General features: G+C 47.4%; 1 protein-coding gene across 2 annotated transcripts in view; it reads right to left on the reverse strand.

The window, feature by feature from the left end:
* The window catches only part of sdk2b (sidekick cell adhesion molecule 2b), a 221,668-nt gene that overhangs the window by 22,753 nt on the left and 173,262 nt on the right, over nucleotides 1–25,653 (reverse strand). For both annotated transcript variants that reach the window (XM_088927387.1, XM_088927388.1), the window contains 31 exons: nucleotides 25,232–25,422; nucleotides 24,787–24,870; nucleotides 24,176–24,370; nucleotides 23,578–23,694; nucleotides 22,695–22,862; nucleotides 21,589–21,691; nucleotides 20,847–21,023; nucleotides 20,438–20,574; nucleotides 19,953–20,100; nucleotides 17,984–18,124; nucleotides 17,318–17,499; nucleotides 16,455–16,570; nucleotides 15,228–15,423; nucleotides 14,645–14,743; nucleotides 13,775–13,966; nucleotides 11,491–11,612; nucleotides 11,283–11,392; nucleotides 10,242–10,392; nucleotides 9,511–9,748; nucleotides 7,227–7,342; nucleotides 6,516–6,705; nucleotides 6,154–6,252; nucleotides 5,862–6,056; nucleotides 5,126–5,327; nucleotides 4,846–4,949; nucleotides 4,232–4,302; nucleotides 3,579–3,714; nucleotides 2,656–2,712; nucleotides 1,667–1,768; nucleotides 850–965; nucleotides 418–604 (listed from right to left, as the gene is read on the reverse strand). In XM_088927387.1, coding sequence (XP_088783513.1) covers nucleotides 418–604; nucleotides 850–965; nucleotides 1,667–1,768; nucleotides 2,656–2,712; nucleotides 3,579–3,714; nucleotides 4,232–4,302; nucleotides 4,846–4,949; nucleotides 5,126–5,327; nucleotides 5,862–6,056; nucleotides 6,154–6,252; nucleotides 6,516–6,705; nucleotides 7,227–7,342; nucleotides 9,511–9,748; nucleotides 10,242–10,392; nucleotides 11,283–11,392; nucleotides 11,491–11,612; nucleotides 13,775–13,966; nucleotides 14,645–14,743; nucleotides 15,228–15,423; nucleotides 16,455–16,570; nucleotides 17,318–17,499; nucleotides 17,984–18,124; nucleotides 19,953–20,100; nucleotides 20,438–20,574; nucleotides 20,847–21,023; nucleotides 21,589–21,691; nucleotides 22,695–22,862; nucleotides 23,578–23,694; nucleotides 24,176–24,370; nucleotides 24,787–24,870; nucleotides 25,232–25,422 — 4,442 coding nt within the window. The remainder of the gene's footprint in view (nucleotides 1–417; nucleotides 605–849; nucleotides 966–1,666; nucleotides 1,769–2,655; nucleotides 2,713–3,578; nucleotides 3,715–4,231; nucleotides 4,303–4,845; nucleotides 4,950–5,125; nucleotides 5,328–5,861; nucleotides 6,057–6,153; nucleotides 6,253–6,515; nucleotides 6,706–7,226; nucleotides 7,343–9,510; nucleotides 9,749–10,241; nucleotides 10,393–11,282; nucleotides 11,393–11,490; nucleotides 11,613–13,774; nucleotides 13,967–14,644; nucleotides 14,744–15,227; nucleotides 15,424–16,454; nucleotides 16,571–17,317; nucleotides 17,500–17,983; nucleotides 18,125–19,952; nucleotides 20,101–20,437; nucleotides 20,575–20,846; nucleotides 21,024–21,588; nucleotides 21,692–22,694; nucleotides 22,863–23,577; nucleotides 23,695–24,175; nucleotides 24,371–24,786; nucleotides 24,871–25,231; nucleotides 25,423–25,653) is intronic.

The following is a 25,653-nucleotide window of genomic DNA, read 5'->3' on the forward strand; positions in this document are numbered from 1 at the left end:
TGATGGGCAGGCGTCCGGTCCAGAGTGTACCCTGCCTTGGTGCCTTGCTTGCCAGGATTGACTCTAGCTCCCCAGTGACCCTGAATTGGATAAAGCAGTTAAAAAATGGATGGATGAGTTATTCAACTGGCCAGACATCACTTTCATAATGTACAAATCTGGACACAAAATAATATTCTCATAATAATACATTTACAGGTACGCTCCCCACTCACCCGCTCTCAGTGGGGAGGAGAACAGGGTGATGAGGCCAGTTCAGAGATGGGGATTATTAGGAGGCCATGATTGGTAAAGGCCAATGGGACTTTTGGTCAGGGCACTGTGGATAACACCCCTTAAGGTTCTAATTGTTGCTCATTTTCTTTTCCTTCTGGGTTCTCATAAGCCGTGAGCAGTTTATGCACTCCACTCCCTCACCTGCCTGCTGAGTGCGCCCCCTGGTGGCGGGGCTGCGGGGGCCATCTCCCGCTGCATTGAAGGCCGCCACGCTGATCATGTAGGTGGTGTAGCCCGTCAGGTTCTTCAGCTTCACCCCTCCTTTGGGAAGGAACAGAGTCCGGAGCCGCTCCGTCTCATTCTGCCGCTGGAACTCCCAGAAATAGATCTGAAGCAGGAGAGCAGGTTGGTGGGGGAGAAGACCCGAAGAGTCAGCTGCTGACTGACACCAGAACAACCTTGAGCTTTCACAGCTCTGCAACCCAGGAGTGGCAATCCAAGGTTTTGCTTAATAAGGTACTGATTGAAATACCAAGCCCTTTCCCATCTTCCACTGCAAGGCTGGGTAACAAACACCATATTTTGAGTCAAAACTAAAAAAATTGCAGGTTTTTACGTAGAACAGAATATTACCTTATATCCCTGGATGTCACCATTCTGAGCCTCCAGAGGGGGCGGGTCCCAGGTGACATCAAGCTGTGTGGCAGTTGCTGATTGGATAGCCACATTCTGGGGCGGGGCAGTAGGAACTGAAAAAAAGGCATCATGGGTTTGATAATTCTGTACTCCCTGGAAATCGATCACTTCTGTGCACTGCAACCATCCCTAGACACTTCCACAAATGAGTAGGGGTAAGTCAAGCATAGCGATTGGCAAGGTCAGAAGTATTCTGCAAGATCCAACATTGAAAGTATGGAATTGTCTCGTTTTTTATATAAGGGAAGATTTTTATGAATCATAGCAACATTTAGTGAAGAAACTGTAATCAATATACAAATGCATTAAATTCTTATATAAAAAACATACAACACAGCTCTTAATGAAAAAACACTGAGAAATGTCTATTTAATACTTTATTGAAAATATAATAATAAAAATAATGTCTTTATAATATTAAAAACATAAGTGTCTGGAGAGAATGGATTCTCATTTTATGTTAAACTAACAAAATCCACAACAGTTCAGGCTTGGAACTAGAATCTGACAACTAACTAAAGCAGACACGATTTAGATCTTTAACAATAGTATTATGTTTATGAGACTCGTCATCATCTTCATTAGATACTAAATGTCATGTTGAGTTCAATATCGAGAACACATGACACATAGAACAAGCAGCAGATGAATAGGCCCAAGCAGTCAGTGTTGTGTCAGCGTTGGTCAGACTCTAGGGGAGTCACCAATGACGTCACACCGGAGCAGACAGGATATCGTAGCTCCTACCACTCACCCGCCTCTCCCACAAACACTTCCTGTGGTGCGCTGGTGGGCCCCTCCCCCACGGCGTTGTAGACACTCAGACGGATCTCGTAGCGCTTGTGTTTGCTCAGGTCTGCGGGACACAACACAGCAACACCCTCAGCCACAGCACAGCAAGCCAGCTCTTTTCTCCATTTCCTTTTAGATGTAAGAGACTCCCAAACCTGACTGCAATATTTTGCCACTACACTGTAACTGCGTGTCCATTCTGTTCTTATAATCGGGTAGGTTTGGATAGGAATAATTTATCATAACATAACTGCACTAGCTAGGAACATAAATCCTCTTCCTACCCCCATGCCACTAAAACAGTGCAGAAATCCGTAGAAAAAGGAAAATGTTTTACCAAAAAATGACGTCAACTGAAACATCATGCTCCACTGACAGTTTTAATTCTAGGGCCTTGTATTTTGACATCATAAAAATAACTGATACGATTTTTACATTTAAAAAAATAATTGAAATGCAAATAGATTAGCCTTGTGATGGTGACACACAGTGCAGACTCCGTTGTACTTTACAGGTGCTGACAGCAAAACCACCATGTCTGTCACTGACAAGTCACTGTGTTACAGAGCTCGGTTGACTAATAACCCCCTGACCCTGGCAGCGAGTGTGCCGCCAACCTGTGAGCTCTTGCAATTAGGGAATTCTTTTCCCAGTCGGGCAGCAACATTAACCAGGCTCGAACTAGGCTATAGATGTCCTGACCACTTCAAACATTCACAACAAAATAAAAAAAAAAACAAACACCAAGTCAACAAAATAGAAAAACCACACCTGTAACTTCAAACAGTCTATCAGAAGAAAACTAAAAGGAACCAGCTGTGGGGTCAGGAGGTGGGGGGGGGGGGGTCACCTAAGCCGTGAAGACATGAGTTGAAACGTGTTCATTGCCAGCTGGCGCCTTTTAACCTTCCTACCACTGAAAGAGTAGACAATGAATGTTGGAGGACTTACTGTCCAGCTCGTATTGGGTGAGCGAGGACTCTGTCAGGTTCCTCACGCTGTAGGGCGCTGTGTGGGGCATGGGGAGGAGATGGGGCATGGGGAGGGTTGCGGGGCAGCAGTGAGAGAGAGGGAGAGACAGAGGTTAGTGAGTTAGTTCACACCACATTCAGCTGGAGCAGCGCTGTTCCAACCAGTGCAATGGTCAGGACTGATTTTAAAGCAGAGGTTAAGAAAAACAACACAGAACAAGTCCGAAACACAAAACAGGAAACACTGTACAAGGGTACTGACTGCCTGGGCTCCACAGCACGGTGTCAGTCACAGCCAGGGGGTTATAGGGAGTCACTGTAGAGGAGATTGGGTTACGTTTTCATTCAGTTTCAGCAGTAATTCAGACTTTCACTCAGAGCTGAGACTCAAGAAGGTTTAGAATATGAGCCCAAGGTTTGGTATGAAAACAAACACACAACCAGAGAGATGATGACTACAAATAAAACACAAACTGCCCCTCCACCCCCACCCCAGGAACTGAAAACACACACATCTGAAGCAAAGAAAATGACACTTCATCCAAAGACTCCCACCCTCACAAAGAAAGTGTCAAAGGTATAGAAGAGCTAAGAAAAGAGTATGTCAGGGGTCGCCATCCCTTCTTCTGGAGAGCCTGATACAGTAAGTGTTACAGTCTTCATCTGTTGGCAATATCTGTAAGTTGCTGATGAATCAAGCACGTAAGCTGTTCTTCTGTCCTTAAGGGCTGAAGAGTTCTTAGAGTTCTATCCTAAATGACTTCATTGATCATATTCGTGCACAAGATGAACGGGTCATCACGCCAGACGTTTTTTCGGCCCCACTGAAATGTGGGTCCTGGATCGGGAAAGCCCGGCAAGCGAGCCGGACCCCAGAGGAGAGAGGGAGCAGGCCGCACTCACAGGTCAGCTCGGCCCAGGTGGCCGTGGGGCCGTTGAAGGTGCGCACGGTGAAGCTGCGGAGCCGCTCGTACAGCAGCTCGCGGTAGTGGATCCGGAAGCCCAGGAGGATGCCGTTGATGTGCTCTTCCGAGGGGGGCTGCAGGGGGGGAGAGGGGAGGACAGGAGTCAAGGAGCGGCTGAGTGACGTCCTGAGAAGAGTTGACTCTATGGCAGGCCTCTGCGAAACTGTGCTCTAAATACAATCATTCTCGAGTACGAAGATCAAGTATGAACATACTAACCTCTTCTGTTAACATAAATGTCTGGACAAAGACATATATTTAAACACAGAATGTTAAACGGTATAAGAATATTTTGGTCGCGAATCACAGGATGCTTTATCTAACGTCCAGCTGCCTGAGAAAAAGTCAGCTAAACATCTAAAATGGTTACAGCAAACAACAGGTCTGCCTGCCTGAATTCTTAAACGTGATCTCGTACCCCATCTAAAGTTCAGAAGACATCCGTTTGATTAGCAGATATAATAAACTACAAGATATGTAGGTGCAGGGATAGAGTACCCAGAATTAACTCCAATGGGTTTTTTTAAGCGAAATAACTTGGCAAGCGAAGGTGTTGCAGTTAGGGCTTAGCTTCAACATTTGGCTTGTTACCTGCCAGCGAATCAGCACAGATGTCGTGGTGTGGGGTGTAACAGAGAGGATTACAGGAGCCGCGTCCGGGGCTAAACAGGAAGGGAGACAGGAACAGTTCAGCGTGTGAATCAGGGGTCGGCCCATGGGAATTTCTAGCACGGTCTGTCACATGTAACACACAAATAACTTTACTTAGGGCTGTAGAAGAGGGTAAAACCCAGGAATGAGGGTAACATACTTGTTTCTTGTGAGCATCATAATCAGGTAAACTAGTTTTATGGATCTTCTGTATAGATAACATACTTTTGACTTGATCTGTTCTTTGTTCCAAAGCAATCAGAGATATGTTCTGACATGATTCAGTTAAAAAGCCTAAAGGACACAAGATATTTATCAGTGTTTGACGCAGATCAAAATCCTTTGTAAAGAACATTAGCATTTACATCCAGGAGTTTGTGTACACACTTGTACACATGAGGTAAAGACAAGGAAGATGGGCAGAATTCAGGTGGAACAGTGTGACAGGTCAGGTGTTAGGTCCATGGCCAAAAATGAAAGGGGACACAGTAGAACAAGATTCCTTAATCTCCTGATTAAATCTCCTGAGTGGGATCAGGGGTCAATATCCTCACCGTCCTGCAGTGTGGTGATGGCTTCACTCTCTTCGCTGTACTCGCTATCTCCAATATCATTGGTCGCTTTGACTCTGAACTGGTAGGAAGTGAAGGGCTTCAGTCTGTCAAGGAGGAAGGACAATTGAATACACTCCATCCGATCTGCAGGCTTGATGCAGCTGGGTTCAGTTGGGTTCAATCATGAGAAATACGTATTAATTCTTCATTGATAAGCAATCCCAGAGCTAATAATGAGTGACAAGAGGCTGTAAACTGTACGTATATGGGCTGCTCTTACCTGTTCACAATGTAAGAGGTTGCCTCGTGGCTGACAGAGGCTGAGTGGACAGTCCAGTTCTTGTTAGGGAGCTCTCTCAACTGGACCGTGTAATATCGAACTGGAGAGAGCCCATCGCTGCCTGGTTCCCATGACAACAGCACACTGCGGGCCTGCACGTTTTCCTGCTGGACTGTTGGCCTGCTGGTGGGCTGGGGCCGGGCTGAGAGGGAGAAAGGGGTGGTTACTATGACAGCAGAACTACACAAGGCCCAGTGCCTAGCCCAGTCCCTGGACACACAAATACCCTGCATTGCTGGTCGAGTCAAAGCAGGCTTTCTATCACAATCAATAAATTCTAGCAGCACATTGAATTATGGGTACTATGCTGTTTTAGTTAGTTTTTTTCTGTACTGTGGCTCGACCATGAATAGCAATAAGAGAATAGAAAATAAATGGATGTTCAGCGGCCTAAATGGATCTTTGCTTGTGATTATTCTATGTTTTAGAGATTAGCCATTTAAGTTGAAGTCATTCACTTTAAAGGTCTATAAGAAAACACCTGAAAACACCTCTTCCAGAGCTCTCAGTGACAGAACAAATGCTGCATGAACTGAAAGTAGGAGGTGTGTGCATTAGAGGTCATAGGAAACAGGCTTATTTCATGTACTGTAGTAAAGACACGTTTTAATTTTCTACAAAAACGCACAATTGCTGATATGTCAGACAGGCTCTTCAGACAGGGTTTTAGGGGTACCTCTCTTCTCTGTGGTGACCACCAGGGCCTCAGCCACTTCCCCCCAGCCTTTCCTCGTCTGTGCTGTGATGCGGAACACATAGACAGACTCGGGTTTCAGTCCGGTCACAGTAAACTGTCGAGCACTGGGGTTCAGCACTTCCACGGTGGCTGTGTTACTACTGGTAGAGTTCAGGCGGTAAGTGATCTGGTACGCTAGGAGGGAACAGGACATGGACATGGTTTCAGTGACATGACACAAGGCCAGATGGCTCTCTCGGGACCTTTACCAGTACCCACACTGTAAACTCACCCAGAATGATGCCGTTAGGCTGGGCGGGGGATTGCCAGATGAGCCTGACAGAGTTTGTCCGCACCTCAGGGAAGAGAATACCCACTGGGGGTCCAGGCACTGAAAGGAAAACGGGAGGTTCAGTTCCTTGTGGAAAGGGAGTTTAATTCAGATTAAGATTCAATTAAAAAAAAAAACACTACTGTTGTGGATTACTGAATAACTTTTTGTGCTGGATGTTTAACAGCTCACTTTAAGGAAGGACAAGCTTAATCAACAACTTCTCTAGTGATCTTGTCAGATCTGTCGAATGGGACTTTTGCTTCTCAGTATGTAAAACCTGCAGAGCATTTCGCTATAACTGGCAGGCATTCTGTGTGTACCATCATCCAGGGTCCTCTCCAGGATTGGGGGTTTGCTGGGGACCCCATCTCCGATCCGGGTGAACGCCAGCACCTGAATCTGGTACAGGACATACTTCCCCAGGCCCGTAAGCTGGACACTTTGTGTGGCATTGCCCTCCACTGTCCAGAACCGCAGGGGTGAATCTGAGTCTTTCTCCTTGTACACCACCTGAGACCGAGAGAGAGAGAGAGAGAGAGAGAGAGAGTCACAGCAGTGGATAACACACTCCTCAGCCCCAAGGCAGCTGGTGTTTGTGAAACACATAATTATTCTTGCAAGTCTTGGCTGATTTCTGTCTTAGAGGCTCATACTGATAAATGATGCATGTATAACTGTCCATTTCCAAACCGGAGATGTGAGCTGTGAGCTGTGTCATCACCCCCAAACCAGTTAATTCTCAGGCAGCATCTGATTACCAAAGTAAAGGCTATATTCAAAAACTCTAGCTATGATTTCACCTGTCTGCTCTCTTAATTAAAACCATGGTGTCATGCAATTGATTTTCTGTTGCTCATTTAAAAATCCCTTAAGGCTGTTTACACCTCTCTTTTTAAATTTGCAACCTTTTTTTTTTCTCATTTTCAAAACTTATCATGCGGCAATGTTTTTTTATAAAGGGAACCCTGCATGTCAGGAGAATCCGGGTCCCAGCTGAGAAGAGGAATGAAGCTCGTGGTTTGGTGCCGCACCTTGTATCCGAGAATGAGCCCATTCCGGTCCGGCTCAGGAACCTCGTGCCAGCGGATCAGGATGCTGCTGGAGGTGGTGGCGAAGGCGGTGATGTTGGTTGGGCCGCAGGAGGGGACTGTGGGAAAGCAGAAGGAGAACGAAAGGTCTGATGAGGGAATGAGGGAAAAAAATCACCTTTGTCTAAACACACAGAATACGCTTGCTCTGCCAGCTGACGTGATTAGTAGCGGCAATGTTGTAAACCTCAAAACTGCTCTCAGCGGATTCAATTCCCAGGTTCAGCGGGAACAACCCGGAGGCTCGTAACGTGTGGAGGAGTGGTTGGGCCTGTGGGCTTGTAATTGAAAGGTTGTGGGTTCACTTCCAGGGTAAGCCTGCTTCCTTGAGGACAGCACTTCACTAAGATTGCTCCAGTAAATCACCCAGCTGTATGATTGGGAGCAAATATAAGTCACTTTGAATTAAAGCATCTGCAAAACAAATCCATAATTTTCCATGAAAACCTTCTGTGCTCCCTTGCACTGAGGAAAGCATTGTTCAGACCCTCTAATGGGCTGTTTCTCTACCTTTTTATGCAAAGGGAAAAAAAAAATTCTGTTTACATTTTTTTTTCATTCCTGGCCAACATAACAGGGCAGACCTCAGACCTGTGCATGTACAACCAGCATAACCTTGAGGCAATGAGGCCTGACAATCAGCCTAAGAGTAGTTTTAATAATTGACCTGACCACCTGCTGTTTGGTTCCACACATACAGGGCAAACACAGTTTCATGAAAATAAGAACGCCAAGCCCAGGCAACGTTCTCCTACACGAAACCAGTAGCCTTGGGGAATTTATCCAAAATAGTAGAACAGCACACAAAACCCTCACATATCCCATGTGTTCCCCATTTCCTGTTCCCTTCCCTGTAATCTGGTCACCATGGACACCAGACAAGCCAGACAGGAGACAGTGGATCCGCTCCAGAGCAAAGTTTTGGATAACAGAAAAAAATACAAGCTCTATAAGACAAGAGGAAAGCTTCTTTTCGAAATGCTCAGTAGTGAATTCTTCATTGTTTTTAACCAGCTGAACTTGGAACTGTCTGGCTTTCATTGGCAGAGATCAAACCATTCTGCTTTCCTCTTCAAAATTTCAGTCTGGCACAGCTGTGATTGTGAGTACAGACAAAAGAGCCTACAGAGAGCAATTTCCGTTCAGCAAGATGGTTCAACATTAGGGTAGGTGGGCGAGGAAACTATCATTGAATCCACATTGTCACTGCCTCAGACTAAAAGCTGAATGGAGACCATGTGTAAGATTTATATCAAACTGATTATAAACACCACATATCCTGTCAGACATAAAAGAAAATTAAAAATAGTGCAAACAGATTCAGGGCAGAACGATGTTTTACGAGATAAATTAAATCGTAAACTGTAAATAAAAGTAAATGTTAAAAATAGTTTAAAAGAAAAATGTCTTTTCACAGTGCTTGGAATGAATGAACCATCAGCAATAATGCAGTCTGGCGAGAGTCTATCGGGCTGAATAACACAGAGAAACCTCATATTTTAAAATATTTTTTATGAACTCACACACATGGCAGTTGGTGTATTATTTGATATGACTAATGCACAAGATCCCTGTCATTTACCATTGTTTGAATGAATACTCCTGCAGTAGAAATCCTTGTGTGTGTGTGTCTTATATCTACAGGGCTGTAGTCAGCTGGGCTTTGAGTGGAAAGAGGTGGAAAGAGACCCCCAAAATATAAGAAGGGTCACAAATGGGAGGAGGCTACTTGGCCCATATAGCAAATCGCCTATTTGGCAATAAAACATAAGAGATGCTCCTATGGTCTCAGCCTTTAAATCAAGGCTCCAGACTTGTTTCTTTAGTTACTGCTTTTCTTAGCCTACAATCTCAGATCCACCACTAAGCATGCATGTGCTGACGACCTGTAACGTTAGAATGCTAATGATAAGACACACACCCAGGAAACCTCTGCTACTTCACTCGGATAACCCTGATGACAGACTAAGGATAGCAGGATCTCAGCCCTTAGCTTTGCAGAGATTGTCCATGACTGATCATGATTAACGCGGCCCTAATACATTGGCTGGGGGGGTGGCGACCATCAAGCATGGTATCCCCAGAGGTTTCATTTCTCCCCCAGGGTGTTTTCCCCTCCTCCAGGCCCACTCCTGCTACTGCACAGGCAGCGCTGTCAGGTGCTGTGTAATTCTGTGACTTACTGTTGAGCAGGGCGCTATATCAAATACATGCTCGACTTGTTTACCGGACTCCCGGGTTCTGCCGCGGACGGGCTGGCTCCAGGGACCGGCGCCGATGCCGTTGAGTGCCTGCACCCTCACTTCGTACTCCGTCCACTCCTCCAGGTCCTCGATGGTGAACTCCCGCTCCAGCCGGTCCTGGATGACGTGGGTGAGCGCGCGGCCCTGCGCCCCCGTCCGTGAGTACTGCACCCTGTATCCCACGAACTCCGGGTTCCCGTTGTATTCCCACTCTGGCAGGGGCTGGGGGACCGAGAAGGCCCAGTGAGAAACACACGACACAGCAAAGCAAAATCATGCAGATGAATCTTACTCGCTAGGACCCTTTCATTAATTCTGATGCCCGGGTCTTTTACTGCAGCAATTCAGGAGAAGAACCTCACTCAAGGGTACAAGAGCAGCGCCTAACCTGGGATTTGAACTCAAAATCTTCCAGTTACGACTCCAGAACCATAAGAACCATCCCACACTGCAGTAGTAGAACTTTCCTTTGATTTTTTAGAGATCTGTGGTCATAATACTTAATAGCTTATACCCCCACTGTTTCCTGTATGCATTTAGGGGCCAACAAGTTTTTAAAACAGGGACCATGTATTTAAAGTTTTAAAAAACGTTACACTACTTGATTTCCATCTCAAATTCCACATGCAACTGGATACCAGGCAGATGGATTGCTCTGACGCAGACGCAGGGACATCAGAGGAAGAGCGGTGAGACATCTCCTGAAGGAACTTACCACCCAGCGCAGCCACAGGCTGGTCTCGCTGGCTGTGCGCAGAGTGACGTTGGCGGGGGCGATGTCCGGGGGGGCCTGCAGGGTTTGGATCTTCCGGGAGGGCTGGCTGGGGGGGCTCGTGCCAACTATGTTCACCTGGCGCATTCGAAACCTGTTGGGGCGAGTGGGGGGAAGGGGGATGTGGAGATCTGACCTCTGGCTTCTGGTGTCATAACATCCTACTACCTCAAGTGATATCCAGCAAAACACTGACGCAGCATAACTGTAAACTGGACCACAGGGATCGCTTGTCATGGGATACAATGAATTCATCACAACCATACTGTCGTACACGTTTCTGCTGTGCTGCAGTAATATTACGATAGGGCATCAGCTTCGTGTTGGATGTTGTATAATTAGTCGTTGGTCCATGGAAAGCCACTCAGAATCTTTAGTTTCTTATAGTATGGGGTATAGCAAGGGCAGTGCACAGAACCTGACAAGACAAAGGTTTTTGAAGGAACCCATGCCTGTTAGGAGGTAACAAGTAAGCCCTTGAGAACTATTTTACTGTTTTGTGCATTCCCAGCTGGCCTATGTTTCTCCAAGGTCTTTTGAGTGGAGGTGTACTGTAACTAATGTATCCTACGCATGACTTAGCAACATGAAAGGGAACAGGGGTCTTATGTAATTAGGGGTCTTGGTTAATTGTCCAAGGGTGACCTAACTGCTTAACTTTTTGACCTTGTTTACACCTTTTATGGTAACAAACTGTTACTGACCAATCAAAAAAAATGTATGTTTTTGTATGGAAATTTTGCTCATCTTCAAGAATAAAAGCCTGTTGCTGTCCTTAGAAAAGTGAGTGAGAGACAAGCTTAACTTGTAAACTTTGTCTGTCCTCCTTTCTTTATTGCAGTTTTCCAGCTTGATCTACCAGAGTCATGTTGTTTACTGAGAAAAGGGTCTAACATTTGCCAATACATTATCTCACACAGCAGTCTCTTCACAGAACGCCAAGCAGAATCTAGGAAGAGACCTTTTCACTTTGCCCCCACTCACCTGTAGAAGGTATAGGGGTTGAGGTTGGGCACCTCCAGGGAGCGGGCGTCCGGTTCGTTGGGCACCTGATGGACCAGCACCCACTCCTCATTTTCACCAATCACCGTGATCTGCAGGAAGGAAACCAGACAGGCAGCTCAGGAGGGGTTATGAAAGCCTGCAGGATGGGTGCCGGTTCACCAGCACTGCAAACGCGTTGCATGCTCACCTGTGCCTCCACCTGCCACCTGGATATGGAGGTTTTGCCATCGTAGCCGGGCTTGAACTGCAGAGTGACAGAGCGGGGGCCGATGTTGGATATGGCCATGTTGGTTGGCGGACCGGGCAGCTCTGTGGGAGGAGGTAAGTGTGATTGTGAGCGCTGCCCTGATGCATATCACCCCGTCTGCTCAAGGTGCGCAGCTGCATTATTGTGCCACTGCAGAGCATGCTGGGAGACAATGCCAGGCATTGTAGGAATTGTAAGGAACTGTAAACTTATCAAAGGCAATGAAGTAAAACATGCAAGCAATGGCGTATAGAATCATAATGGAAGCAGATAAAGATAGAATTGGTATTTGTCCCAGGAAATAGGTAGTGGTAAGATCGCATTAAAAAATATTTCCTTTTATATCAGCTGTAAAAAATCAAACCTGCAAGAACCAAAGAATGCACTTGCAAAGAAATGTGTCTTTGCTCTGCACCCTTGCAGATGCACTTTGAGACAATCAAGGACTCAAGGAGTTCAAGCAGGAATTCCAGTTAGTGTTCCACAAGCTGTCTCTAAGTAACGTCCATTCAGTGGCCTCTCAATACTCTGCTCCATCTGTATCTAACATTCAAATTACATCAGTGCTCAGAGACTCGGTGACAGACCTCAAGCCTGGGAGGCTGCAGTCTTGCAGATAGACATGAGGCTCACTATTAAGACTATCAAACTAGGGATTTAGGAGCTCCTGCAGTATGTTAGCATTAGAAGGGCCACCATTGGTCCTGGGGAGCTTTATGTTGTATTCAATGTCACAAAAATAGTCTTGTTTTTCTGCTGTCATTCACCACACAGAAAACTTTGATGTACAGCCGGACACAAGTTTCTGAACTCTGAATAAAACCCCCACGTTGAGCAGTGACTCTCAGATTATTGTGTTATACTGCCCTCTGGTGACTACCCCTTGTACTGCAGCAGAGTTTCCTCTATCCGCCCTGTAAATGCGTCTTTTTCACATGACAGCCCTGCCTGAACAGTACGTTCAATATTCATTGCCATAATGGGAGGAGAGGGCTCTAGTTTAGGAGACACATCTCATTATCTACAAAAGAACCAAGAGCTTGTGGAGGGGGCAAACCCAAGTCACATTCACACATCACCGGTTTGAATCTTGCACATTTGTCTAGCCTATCCATCTAATCTCAAACTACTTGCGCAAAGCAGTTCGCGATAGACGTGAGCCTGTCACCTAGGAGTAGGAAAGCTGCAGAGCAAAAGCAGACAGCTAAGAACACAATCAGCAGGCAGGGAGATAAAAAACAAACAAACAGCAAATGGCAGACAGCTCCTCGTTAAAAGGATGACCAATTACAGGCAGCGCAGGGGTGAGAGAGATTCATGTCCTCAGCAATTACCACTCAGGCAGGCTCTAATTTCTGCTGCTGGTGCTCAGACTGTTGTTTGTCATGCTAGCTAACCAGAAATCCCAAAAGGAGTTTCTGAAGTGACATACATCTCCAGGCTGCCTGTCAGGAAGCACAGTGCAGTGAGCTACTAGCTCTGCTACCCGTTAATGAAGCAGTGCACACATCAGTCCTTTCACCTGGGCAAACTGCCCACTCCTTAGTGGAAGAATTAGGTAGGCGGTCAGCTTGCAGTGTGCCCACAGTGTATCTGCCTATTTAGCAAGGTAAATAACCCAAAGCAAAGCTTCTCTCTCCCTATCTGTGTGTCTCATGGAGAGCAAGCTGGGGTATGAAATTGTATATGGCCAATAAAGTGATCTTATCTTATCTTATCTATGTACAGAACCTGCACAAGAGAGAAGCAATACAACATCAAAGGTGGTAATGTTAGCTAGGCGTTTTGTACAGGCCCAGAAAAGAAAAATCTTTCACCTACAGAAACTAATGACTGATTCTTCCCTCTTCCTTCTTAAAATGCGGTCCTCAGAAATGTTCTGTCGGGAAGGACTGTGCTTACACAGAGAGGGCTTCAGCCATGACGGAGAGATAAAAACGGCCTGCCTGACTGAAGCGTGTCACCTGATCACTGATCGGGGGGGTTCTGTGCTGGCTGATGTCACATGGTGAGCAGCTCAAGGACACGAAGCCTGGAGCGGCTGCGATGAGGGTCACTCTTAACACCGCCTCTTTTTCAGCAGAGAGCGACATGCTGCAGAGCCACGTCAGACGCTCTCGCCTCCCTGACGATGCAGCCCCCCATGGTGCCCCTGAGGCCCCTGAGGCCAGTCGGGGGCCAGGACGGAGCGGGAGGACGGAGGGGGGGGGGTGTCAGCACTCACCTGGGGGGACGCCGGAGGAGATGGTGGATGACGACAGCTGGCCCTGGCCTTTGGAGGTCATGGCAGCCACCTCGATGGTGTAGGTGGTGAGGGCAGTGAGGCCCGTCACCCGGTACTCCAGCGTGACGTTGGGCAGGTAGTGGGTGACCCGCGTGTTGGTGCGATTGTACTCCTCCCAGGAGATGCGGTACCCTACGGGCGAAAGACGAGGCATGTTCTATGACTTCTGAAAGGGTTATTCTAAATCGAGCTGAGCTCCCTCCTAAGCACTGTCAACATAAAGCATACAAACCATTAAATTAAACCAACACTGTTATTCCTTTATAGTACACTGTATATATTTCCTAAGCAGCATATAAACGTAAATATCTAAATATATAATATAAGTATATAATGTTGTATATAAACTTTAAAGAAACTATGATGGCTGCAATAATGTGCATATTTATCAAATTAAATAGTGGGAGTCACCAAAAGGCACTTCAGAATGTCTTGCGACGATGAGGGATGGTAATAGGGTTTGGTGGAATGAGTTCACCAGACCACTTCCTGCTGGACGAGCACCAGTGCAAACCCCCCCACAAGCACGGTCTGTTCTGAGTTCAGAACCACCAGAACAACACGGACTGGGCCGAAAGTCCAGCCCGCCCTGTGGTCTGCAGCTCCTCTCACTCGTCTTGGCTTTACAGACGGGAGGTCAACTTTGAAGTGGGACCCAGAGCAGCGTGTGGGCGTGCTGGACCAGCGAGTGACAGAAGAGGCGTCAGACTGTCGCGGCCCAGGGCCCTGGAGAGGCGGAGCTCTGAGCTGTCTAGGGAGAGGGACCGGGACTGGATCCCAGCAGTGGCAGGGAGAGCCTGCCCTCAGTACCTGTCAGGATGCCGTTCTTCTCGTTGGGCTCCCTCCAGCTCACTTTCAGAGACGTGTCCAGGATCTCAGTGAAACTCAGGTGTCCCACAGCACCGGGAACTGAAGACACAAAAGAGCAGGTTCTTCACAGGAAGATAGGATAGGAACACTTCTGAAATACTCTTTACGCTGTTGCAGTCAGAGCAGAATATTTATTTTGCACCTCCACAAATATTTTATTTTCCATATCTCACACGTCACATGCTTTTAGATTTAGAATGAAATGGGATTTTTTGTAGAATCTCATCCTTTAACAGTACAAAAGCACAGAAAATGGATGGAGTTGCAAATGTTTCAATTACTCAAGGTTTGTACTAAAATCCAGTGGGATTAGTTTTTCCCAACTATGTTGACTATATTTAACTAGGTAAATGTAGTACCTTTTACTTTGAAGTGGGAAGCTAGCCCACAGGGAGAAGGGGGACCAAATGTTTCTTTTAGCAAACCCACAATAACTAAAATTAAAGAAGTTAATGAGCATTGGTTTGCTGATTATGACTTGGGCTGACTCTTTCAAGCCCAGTTTGAGCTGTGGGAGACTCACTGTCCTCGTGTGTGCGCAGGGCGTGGGAAGCACTGCGAGGGCCGTCTCCGGGCGTGGTGAAGCACAGGACTGAGGTGAAATACTCGGTGAACTTCTTCAGGCCTGTGATGTACCCCACATGGACATTGTCCTGGAAGTTGGGCCTCACAGTTACCACGGTAACCTCCTCCTCCTTGCCTGGTTCCCATGCCAACAGCTAAGGGTCGGGTAGCGGGAGGTAAAGGGAGTTAAAAAACCACAAGAGGGGTTGAGAAACCTTTGGGATGCTATCGAGTCTCAACTTCTGAACACCCAGCAAGTTCCTTTCTCCCATGGTAACCACGGTCTTGTCAATCTAGACAATTTACCCATTATTTTACTGTTATTTCTTGTTTGGCAACCAAAAACAGCTCTATTCTATCTTTCAGTACCACTCAAATATAGTTTTTGCACAAGTTATAATTATTCAAATCAAAGGCAAATTTGGCTGAGACTGAAAAACAAACACTATTCCTTTAGGACGTGTCTGTAGTGAAACATGACTTTAAGACAAGTGAAATAACTCAGCATTTACTGAGAATACTGTAATTGCAAACATATTGGAAATGTAAGTTAACATACTGAATTGGCAATTAAGCATTTAGTTAATTACTCCCCTGGCAACAGTGCTGTTTTTCTTCCATGCAGAAACTTTGTGAAAGAATGATTTATTGGCACCAGGAGGCAGGGAATGTGAAAGGCATGCAGAGAGCCTGGAGCTCTGTAGCTTGTTCCGTACTGCTGTGAGGATATTTCCTTAGCAGTCAAACTGTGCAGGCAGTGGAATTTAATGTCCCTGAAACTGGTACATTTTAAATTACCAGTGGGACCAGGCTAGGACATCAGCTCTAACTGGAAGTGGAAAGTAGAGCCACTCTGGCTGAAATACCTTGGACTGCTTTTACAAATCTCACCGTATAACATTTACAGTACCATAGACATACTTCAAGATTGTTACTTATCTTTATAAAGCTGATAGCATATAGGTGTTGTGCAAAATCCCAGACTTGCTTTGACACAATACAATACTTTTAAAGTTCTGGGGACACATAAGTATTGCTGTGTAATATTCAGCAGACGTTAAGAGAAATGGGAAAAAAATCATTTCTGTTAGATGCAAATGACATGTAGCTCCTTATGCCGGCACTAGGGGGAGCCTGGCCTGGCACTGAGCGGAAGGGAGGTGTGAAATCGGGGAGCAGCACCCACCTTGTAGCCCTGGTTGATGCCATTGATGAACTGTGGGCTCGGGGGGGTCCAGGTGAAGCGGACGGTGGTGGAGTTCACAGCCTCAGCCTGGACATTACCGGGAGGGACCGTCGGCACTGCCAACACGAGGGTAAAGATGATGTTCATGGCTTGTTCTTTTAAGGACACTATCCAATCCCTTTCTGTTTGGTCCCAACCCAATGTGTACTCCTTCCCGACTTGGGATGTGAGTCACCATCAGGAACAGGAGCAGGTGTTGTCTGATTCACGCGCTGATCGCTGCTTTGATTTCATTGATCAGTACAGGCCCAGGCAAGTGAAAAACCACAACTGCCTTCCCTTGCGCTGGGCGGATTCTCCGCGTGATGGACTGCTTGCTGCTGATTTGTTGCCACCCGTCCTGAAAACTACTGGTAATGTTGTTAAGTAAAATCAAGCTATTATCTTAATAGCTTACACTCCATGTTCCTGTTTAATGGAAAGGGGAAACATTTTAAGTGAAGTAAAAATATTATTGAAAGAATGGGAAGGGGCTGATATACTGTAAGTTCTGCAATCCAGTGTTTTCTCATTGTGGCAATTCTAAGAGAGATAACACAGGTCACAGATCCCTGTAAGGAGGAGATGACAAGTCTGGATTTGGAGTGAGATATGAAACCAGAAGCTGGATTATGAAGCTATCACATGGAAACAGGGCAGGCATCCCTACAGGGTGATGAGGTCCACAGATTGGAAGAAGACTTGATAGGGAATGAAGGATGTCCTTTCGAACTTGTGGACAGAAGGAAGTTGTAGTGTCGAGGGGGGTGGCACACTGGATTTCTGAAACACTGTGTGCAGAAAGGGCAGGAAAGGGGCGTTACCTCCCTGCAGAGTCCACTCGGTCACCGTGTGGCTGTACACACCCAGCCCGGCCCCGTTGTAGGCGGCCACCTCGATCTCGTAGTTGGTCCAGATGATGAGGTCCTCCAGCAGGAGGTTCGTCACATCGGGGTTGGTGATGTTTTTAAACTGGTACTCCACTGGCAGCCCCGCCAGGCAGTACCTGTGGGGAAAGGAGTGCAGATAGAGGCCGGCGTCGTTAGACCCCCGACACAGGACAGGAGACCATTTCTAGATAATGGTTCACTCCATGGTGAAAGTTGAAAAAAAGAAACACAAACGTTTTGGCTATGGAGCAACACACTGTATTGCTTTCCTTACATTTCTAGATAATGACACTTTAATCACTTTTAATTACTTGGATTCCCTTGGGGAAGCCTGTTATTGAAACTGGCTTTAAATTATAATGTGGAAACACAGATGCAGAGCAACAATAAGGAGCAGTCATTCTGAAAGGGAAGGAGTACAGGGAAAGAAGCATCCTTTGAGAGCTAAAGTGAGATCAGATTGACACTCTTTTGGAGTATGAGCATCTGCCGGTGGGTCTCAGCAGTGCTCCCTAAGACTGTGCTCTTGGTGAACACAATCAAAAGCTCCACAAGGCAAAACACCAGTTCTCCACCCCTCCACACCCATCCTCTCCATACCGGATGATGTAGCCCCGCAAGATGCCGTTCTGGTGGGTCTCCGGAGGAGGTTGCCACTGGATCATGATGGACTGGTTGGTGCGCCCACTGGCAATGACGTTCTGCGGGGGGGCGCTGGGGGGCTCCTCTGGGAGAGACAGCCTGCAAAGAGAGTGAGACAGAGAGAGGGGATGGAAGTGTGGTCCCGTAATACCATTGCCTTCATTAGCGCTGAAGGAGGTGGGATGACGAGGGAGTTGACAGGGATTGCACCCAGGACAGATCAGTTCTGCATTCACGCCACCCCCAGTCCCTGATATTCACGCTCCCACACCTTTTAATTACAGCCAGACACTGAAAAGATGAAGAGGGACAGAGATTTTAGCAAGCGTAGGCCTCTTACTTCCATCTCCAATTGTAAGCAAATTATAACAAAACATTTACAATTATTTTTCACATATTATTCACACATTTATGGTTATATATGATATATTTGGAGCAGCTGGGAGTTCTCACAGTTCTCACTGTCTCGTCTTACAGTTCTGAAACCCTGAAACCGCACACAGGGGAGAAAAAGGAGGAGCAGGCAGACACCTCCGACCTGCTTGCTTTCAATCCACCTGTCCTTCAACATCATCCTGATCACAGTGCGCCTCTCCCTGACTGCATTGCCAGCCTGCAGGGGGCGCCGTGTCCTCAAGAGCTCAGGGAACACTAGTTAACGCAACCCAGCCCGCCTTCAGTGGTACGCCAGTCCTGGGTAGAATCATATATTGAATGACATGACTCAGACTCAAACCCGTGACACTTGCATCACAGACCACCGAACACCACTTGGACGAGCACCACTCCAAAGGCCCTAAAATTATTGCTTTATTTCAGATTCTTCTGGAAATTAACATTTTAAAGGAGTTCAGTGCCCCTTTGTGTTGAGGAGGTAGAGACTGTAGCAGCGGCTGAGAAACTGCCTTTTAAATCAGGACCATTTCCAGAACGGACTTGAAATCTACCATCTCAAATTAATTGAACTGTGAAGATTGAGCTTTCCTTCATGAACAAAGAACATGATTTGCTGTGGCATTTTGGTGCAAGATCTGTGACAAATTGTCCCCAAACACAGCCAAACAAGTTCAAAGGAAACAGTAGAAAATTAATTACTTGACATTGTCACTGAGGAATCTGTGACTGGCTGTAAAGACATCAGAATAGTTTTTTGTATTGAACTCATGTTGATGTAAAGCCATTGCTGGCAGCAGAGTATTTTATTAGGGATTTGAGTCCATTTGTAGATATAACTCACTCAGAATAAAATCAAGCCTTTATTTTCTACTTGAGGTGACTCACTCTTGAAGACAGTGTTGAAACAGGAACTGAATCTGCTCTGTGTATCACAGCAGAGTTCTGCAAGTATAGATAAGCATTGGACAAACGAACTGAGACGGTCAACTTATATAAGATCCTAAATAAGAAATAAAATGATTGGATGCCCCCCAAAATATAACGATGTAGAGAATGCAGAGATTCCAGCAGATCCTTGCTGGAAAAAGATTTAACAGATTTATTTGGAAATAGTATTAAAAGCAGGGAAAGTGAGTGAATGGAACTGCTTGACATATTTCAAAATTACTCATCCTGCAGTGGGCACAGAGACTTGTGAAATGCTGTAACTGTGTCTTCTCTATTTTTGGGGTCTTAATTACAGAAATGAGAAAAGGCTGCAGAAGGAGAATGTGCCAATTTTCTCTTTATTAATACTGAGTTTCTGTCTGAGTACTCTTTGCGGTATGTGCCATTTTCACTCCTTGGTTTTGAATTTGAGTTATCATAAGGAAGCAGAAACAGAGTAGATGATTTATTTTTGTTCCGTAAAAAAAACTGCAGCAGGTAAGTCTCTTTAGACCTCTCGTCTTTGGAAGTCATTTCCTGTCCAGAAGGTGGCAGTCTTGAGGAGTGACAGTGGTGCAATGCAAACAGAGGGCTTCCAGCTCACCGGTCTGTTTCCTTGCTGAACTGCCCTTTCCCCACATCGTTGACGGCACAGATCCGGAACTGATAAGAGCGTGCAGGGATGAGCCCGCCTACTGTGACCATGTTGGACTCGGGTTCGATGTTCGCCAGCAGTACCGTCCAGGGTGCGTCTAGAAAAGACAGACCAGAGGAATTATGGAGCATGCTTGGTGTAAAACAACTACAGTTCAACATCCCCATGCCACCAGTTCTTCTGACTTCTGACTTCCTCCATTCCTCCATTCCTCCTCTAAGCCATTCCTCTTTGGTACTTGTGAAGTTCTAACCTGCTCCCCTGACGCCCCCATAGTGTTCAGTGCCACTGCTCCTCCATTCTCAGTATCAGCATCCCCTGTCTCCTCCCAGTTTCATAAGCCCCGCCCCCTCATCCAAGCGAGAGTTCTCATCCTGTCCCCACCCCCATGCATGGTCTCCGTTCCTGAGCCCCGCCCACCTTCAGACACTCACTGTTCTCAGACACCTCCAGGATGTAGCGGATTAGCGGGCTGTTCCCGTCAAAGGGTTTGGCCCAGGTCAGGTTGATGGCTCTCTTCTCTATCGAGCTCAGTGTCGCTACAGGGTTTTCCGGAGCGTGAGGAAGCTGCCTATGAGAGAGAGTGGATGGGGGAGAGAAGGTGGAAGAGAAAGGGGACTCAGAAACCTTACAGAGTACTGTGGCGCAGGCAGCCAAGGCAAGGTCATGCGAAGAGAGAAAGGGAAGGAGTGTCAGAAACAGAGACGTGCCACAGCTGGGAGCCCCAGAGAGAGTAAAGGAAGCAGGGTTACTAACAGGATGGAAAGAGACGTAGTGAGAGTGGAACGAAAACTAGCAGCAGGTGGGCTGGACAGCTGGACAGAGAGGGAGGGCGAGGCTGACCTGACGCGGAGGTGGGCACTGCGCGAGTCGTTGCCCCCCACGGAGGTGACGTGGCAGGTGTAGGTGCCGATGTCCCCCGACCAGGTCTGGGAGATGTGAAGGGTACCGTCGGGGTCCATGCGGATGCGGGGGACAGAGTCGGGGTTGATGACGGAGCCTCCTTTCTCCCATGTGTACCTGCAAGCACACACACACACTGCTGTCACCAGCACACACAGAGCCCACAAGGGATTGACGGATATCTCTCGAACTACTTTGGTTGATAGAATGGTGTTTTCTAAATGTTGCACAACTACGTTTGCAGCTGTCTCTAATTAAATACTGTCTCCAATGTCAGGGAATACTTCTGCAACAATATTTATTGAATCAATAATAAAATGGACCTTTAATTATTTCCAGTCATAGATAAAAATAATTCAAATAGAGTTCATGCCAGCTGCCCTTTTCCTTCATCAAGCAGCAGGGATGCATTCCTCTACACTGACTGGGAAGATAGCAGATTTAACAGAGTGCTGGCACAGATCAGTTCAAGCAGACCTTCGCTGCTGACAGAGAAGTTTTTAGTAGACTCCAGTCAATCTATGCAACCCCATATGGGAAAGAGTTAAAACTTTTGGGGCTGTACTGCCCCTGACAGTCATTAGACTTCCCAGGGTGCTAATGTTTTTGATACCGGATGTCAACACCTCTGTTCGCACCTGCTCCGTTTGCATTCCCGCATTCCTGGTGTGCCTGACAGTACCTGACAGTAACGCTTGGATCGTGAGTCACACCGCAAGTCAAGATGGCTTTGGTCCCCTTGATGACACTCTGGTCCTGGGGAGGGCTTGTAATCCGGGTTCGGGCTGAAAAAGCAAACCGGGAGGGAAGTAGGAACATCCTGAACAAGAGAACCAAACTCCTGTCTCATTCGGACACCGACAAACACCCACAGAACCTGTATGAAGAAAGTACAGCTTTGCAAAAAAAGCTTTGGAAACACAAACTGTAGGCGGCTCTACTTTAATTTATTCAATAAAGATGAATTCATGTGATCAACAGAAAACATTTTTTTTAATTTTGAAGAGGCAGTTGTTATCTCGGGTCACATACCTACACAATTTGGAATTATCAATTGTTTAGGTCTCCTGGATTTGAACTTGCACTGCAGACAGGCTGTTCTGACACGCTCAACCTAGTGAGAGCTTGGGCAAGCCTGGTCAGCGTTAAAGTCAGTGATTCTGATTGAAAATAGCATCATCTGGACCGCAACATACATTTTGTGATTCAAAGAAGTAATGGTGATGGCAAGACTGAGGACCTCAGTACAGGAAGGAGAAAATGACATCACTTGTCTCCAAAGGTAAAATCAACTTTTATGAGTGGCCTTATCAAACATAAAAGCTAGATAAGGCAATGATGCCAGCAGTACTAATTAGGGTGGAAGAGCCACTTCACTGTACCCCGTTTCTTATGGATCTAAAAACAGTGCTTATCCTGAAAAGGTAAATGTGATGATAGCATTGAAACTTCTCAGGGAGGTCCCACCAGATTCACTACATACATTCTCTGACAGTAACGTACCCTGGGTTTAGTTGTGATTATACCTTTCTGAGACATTTGAATGTGAGCATCTAAGACTGTTCTTTTTTCATAAGTAGGCATGTCATCTGTTTCTCAACTTTCTCTGTTCTGCCAGAAATTTTGGGAGCCTTTGGAATGCTCAAAGTGAGCAAGGCATTCTTGCGTCCTTCCTGCAGGACTACGTTTCAGGAATCAAAAATGGAGGAGAAAACATCCTGCTGGAGGTGCTAGAGAGTGTGGGCGGGCTCTGACCCTTCCTGACTGGCTTTCCCCTCCCTCTCTTACCCCAGACGACGAGCTCAGCGGATGCTTCGTCGATGCCTCGGGAGTTGCTGGCCATGCAGGTGTAGGTGCCGGCGTCCGAGATGTGGGAGGGGCTGATGAGCAGGCTGCCGGACTCCAGCAGCGTGAACCGTGGAAGCTGGACCGAGCCGCTGGCCAGGATACGCTCTCCTGCACGGGAGGGGGGAAGAACAGTTACTTCCAAAGCTCTATCACCCTGCAGCTCCCAGCTGGCAACCCACTGAATCTCAGCAGGTACGAGCCTGGCCAGTACCTCGATGGGAGACCTCCTGGGAAAGCTCAGGTTGCTGCTGGAAGAGGTGTTAGTGGGGCCAATAGGGGGCGCTCACCCTGTGGTCTGTGTGGGTTCTAATGCCCCATTATAGTCATGGGGACACTATACTGTAAAAAGGCACCATCCTTGGATGAGAGATAAAACTGAGGTCCTGACTCTTCATGGGCATTAAAAATTCCTGAAAAGAGTAGGGGTGTTAACTCTGTTGTCCTGGCCAAATTTCCCCCTGGCCTTTACTAGTCATGGCCTCCTAATAATCCCCATCTCTGAACTGGCTTCATTACTGCTCTCCTGCTGGTGTGCAGTGAGCGGACTGGCACACTGCCTGCTGTGCATCATCCAGGTGGGGCTGCACACTAGTGGTGGTGGAAGGGAGACCCCATTACCTGTAAAGCGCTTTAAGTGGAGTGTCCAGAATATTACACTATATAAGTGTAAGGAAGTATTATTTTCATCAGATTCATAAGAAGTCATTAGATAGATAGATGAGATAGAAAGAGGAAAAACAGTAAGACAGAAGGGCAGACGCTGATAGAAAGGGGTGGAGGTTTAACTCATTTGACAGGCAGAAAGGTACTGTACATCACTCACCTTTCTGCCATGTGATGGCGGGGCGGGGGGCTCCCGAGGTCTCGCAGTGCAGGATCACAGACATGCCATCGATCACGGTGCTGTCCGAGGGCCCCGCGGTGATGTTCGGGGCGATACCTGCGACAAAACACAGGCTGCTGAGGAAGAGACGTTACGAACCAAGACAGGGAAATTCCTGCTGGGCAGGGTAGAAAATAAAGACAGAACAGAAGGACACAATCCTGGGAAAACCGTCTTTCTGACGTCACTCTCCAACGTCATTTCAAGGTCAAAACTGGCTAATCTGTAACCCCCTCCGCCCCAGGGTCTGGACTTGGGTTTCGCTCTGTTGTTCGCTGCTGTACTGTGTTTGCACCACCCTGCCTCCTGTTGAAATGGGGCACTAAGGTGATGAAATCGCGCAGCTTTTTTGCTTATAACTGGTGACGCAGGCCTTCGAGGCTGACGGCAGTCTGGTCTCCACAAGAGCGAGGGATCCCGGCTGGAAACGCCTCACGCAGGCAGCCCTGACTTTCCTACACCTGCAGATGAGGATGACCTCGTCAACCACTGCTAGACAGACCGAGGAAGGAAGAAGGAAGGGAGACGGTGGGCGTACTGGTGACAGCGAGGTAGGTGTTGGTCTGCACCTCCCCGGCAGGGTTGCGGGCAAAGCACTGGAACATTCCGGTGTCGTCCGGCAGAAGGCCGTTGACCTGCAGGCTGCCCCCACTTAAGACGCGGTACCGCAGGGTCTTCACGTGGCTGATGGGCACGGCGTCCTTGTACCACACGATCTCAGGCTGAGGCACGCCTGTAGACACAGGGGGACACAGGGGAGACGAGTCAGCCGTGTGGCTGAGGTCTTCCCCTCCTTTCTAAGGAAGGGCCTGGTTCAGTCTGTAAAGGGAAGTTTAGGAATATGAACGAGTGTTACCTTACTAAGACTTCAGTAAACAGGGTATATTCCATTTTCTGTGAGGGAAGGACCATAATAACAAGAGCTGCTTTCTTGAAGCCACCAAATAAACTGTCATACACAGCACTTTTCTTCACAGGAGTGATGGAAACATGAGGTCCCAGTGCACTGTGAACTCATCTTGAGTTCGGTAATACAGTAAGTGTGTCCCTCTCTCGCTGCGGCCTTGGTGTCTGTGCGATGGGAAGGTTGTGTGTGTGTCTAACCCCTGGGTGGATGAATTCGAGGGGTGTCCAGGAGTCTCCGCTCACCTCTGGCCTGGCAGGGGATGTCCACCACTTTCTCCATTTCTGCAGTGATGTGTCTGTCTGGCTCCTTGACAAACTGAGGGGGCTCTGAGGGGGACCAAGAGTTAGGAAACAAGCCATTTCTGGGTTACAGTGGGTATTTGGAGGCGACTGCAGTATGTCTTGCTACCTGATCCCTGATCGCTGCATATCATGCAGCATGTACTGCCCTTCCAGTGATTCAATCAAAAAGAATTATTACAACACAAAATAACCTTGGCCGAATGGACGAATGAAAAATGGTGCCAATGACAAGCACTGTAACACAAAGCAAAAATAAATCTGAAAAGAATTCAGAAGGGCCTACTGTTGAAGATTCGTTAATCCAAGTAATTCTCATTCCCAGCTACGGCATTACCCTGAGGGCATCAGCTCCACATGCCTCACTGGTCTGGGCGGGCAGAGGTACCTAGAACGTGCAGGTAGGCTCCGGCGCTGACCGAGGGCACACTGCTGCTGCGCAGGACGGCCTCACACTCGTAGAATCCCGCATCGCTGACCGCGGGGCTCAGGACGGTCAGCCGGCGGTTGAAGTCACTCAGGCCGCTGGTCACCAGGACGCCGTCCTTCCGCCAGGAAATGCTCAGTTTGATAAGTGGCCTGCAGCAACAGGAGGGAACAGCGGTCAGGGCAGGAGCAGGCGGGCGCTGGGGAGGAGGGCTGACTGGCCGGCCAGCTGCGCCTTGCAGTGCCCGATCTCATCTCGTTTTTCATTTCCCTCTGAGCCTCCGAGCGCCGATTTCCTGTTGCTCTGTCCGTGGTGCGTGACCACACTGCTCCACGGTTCCTCAGTTCCACTGAAACCCAGGCACAGAGGCCTGCTTCAATGCT

Source organism: Atractosteus spatula, chromosome 11 (assembly GCF_055471065.1).
Source record: "Atractosteus spatula isolate fAtrSpa1 chromosome 11, fAtrSpa1.hap1, whole genome shotgun sequence".
NCBI lineage: Eukaryota > Metazoa > Chordata > Actinopteri > Semionotiformes > Lepisosteidae > Atractosteus > Atractosteus spatula.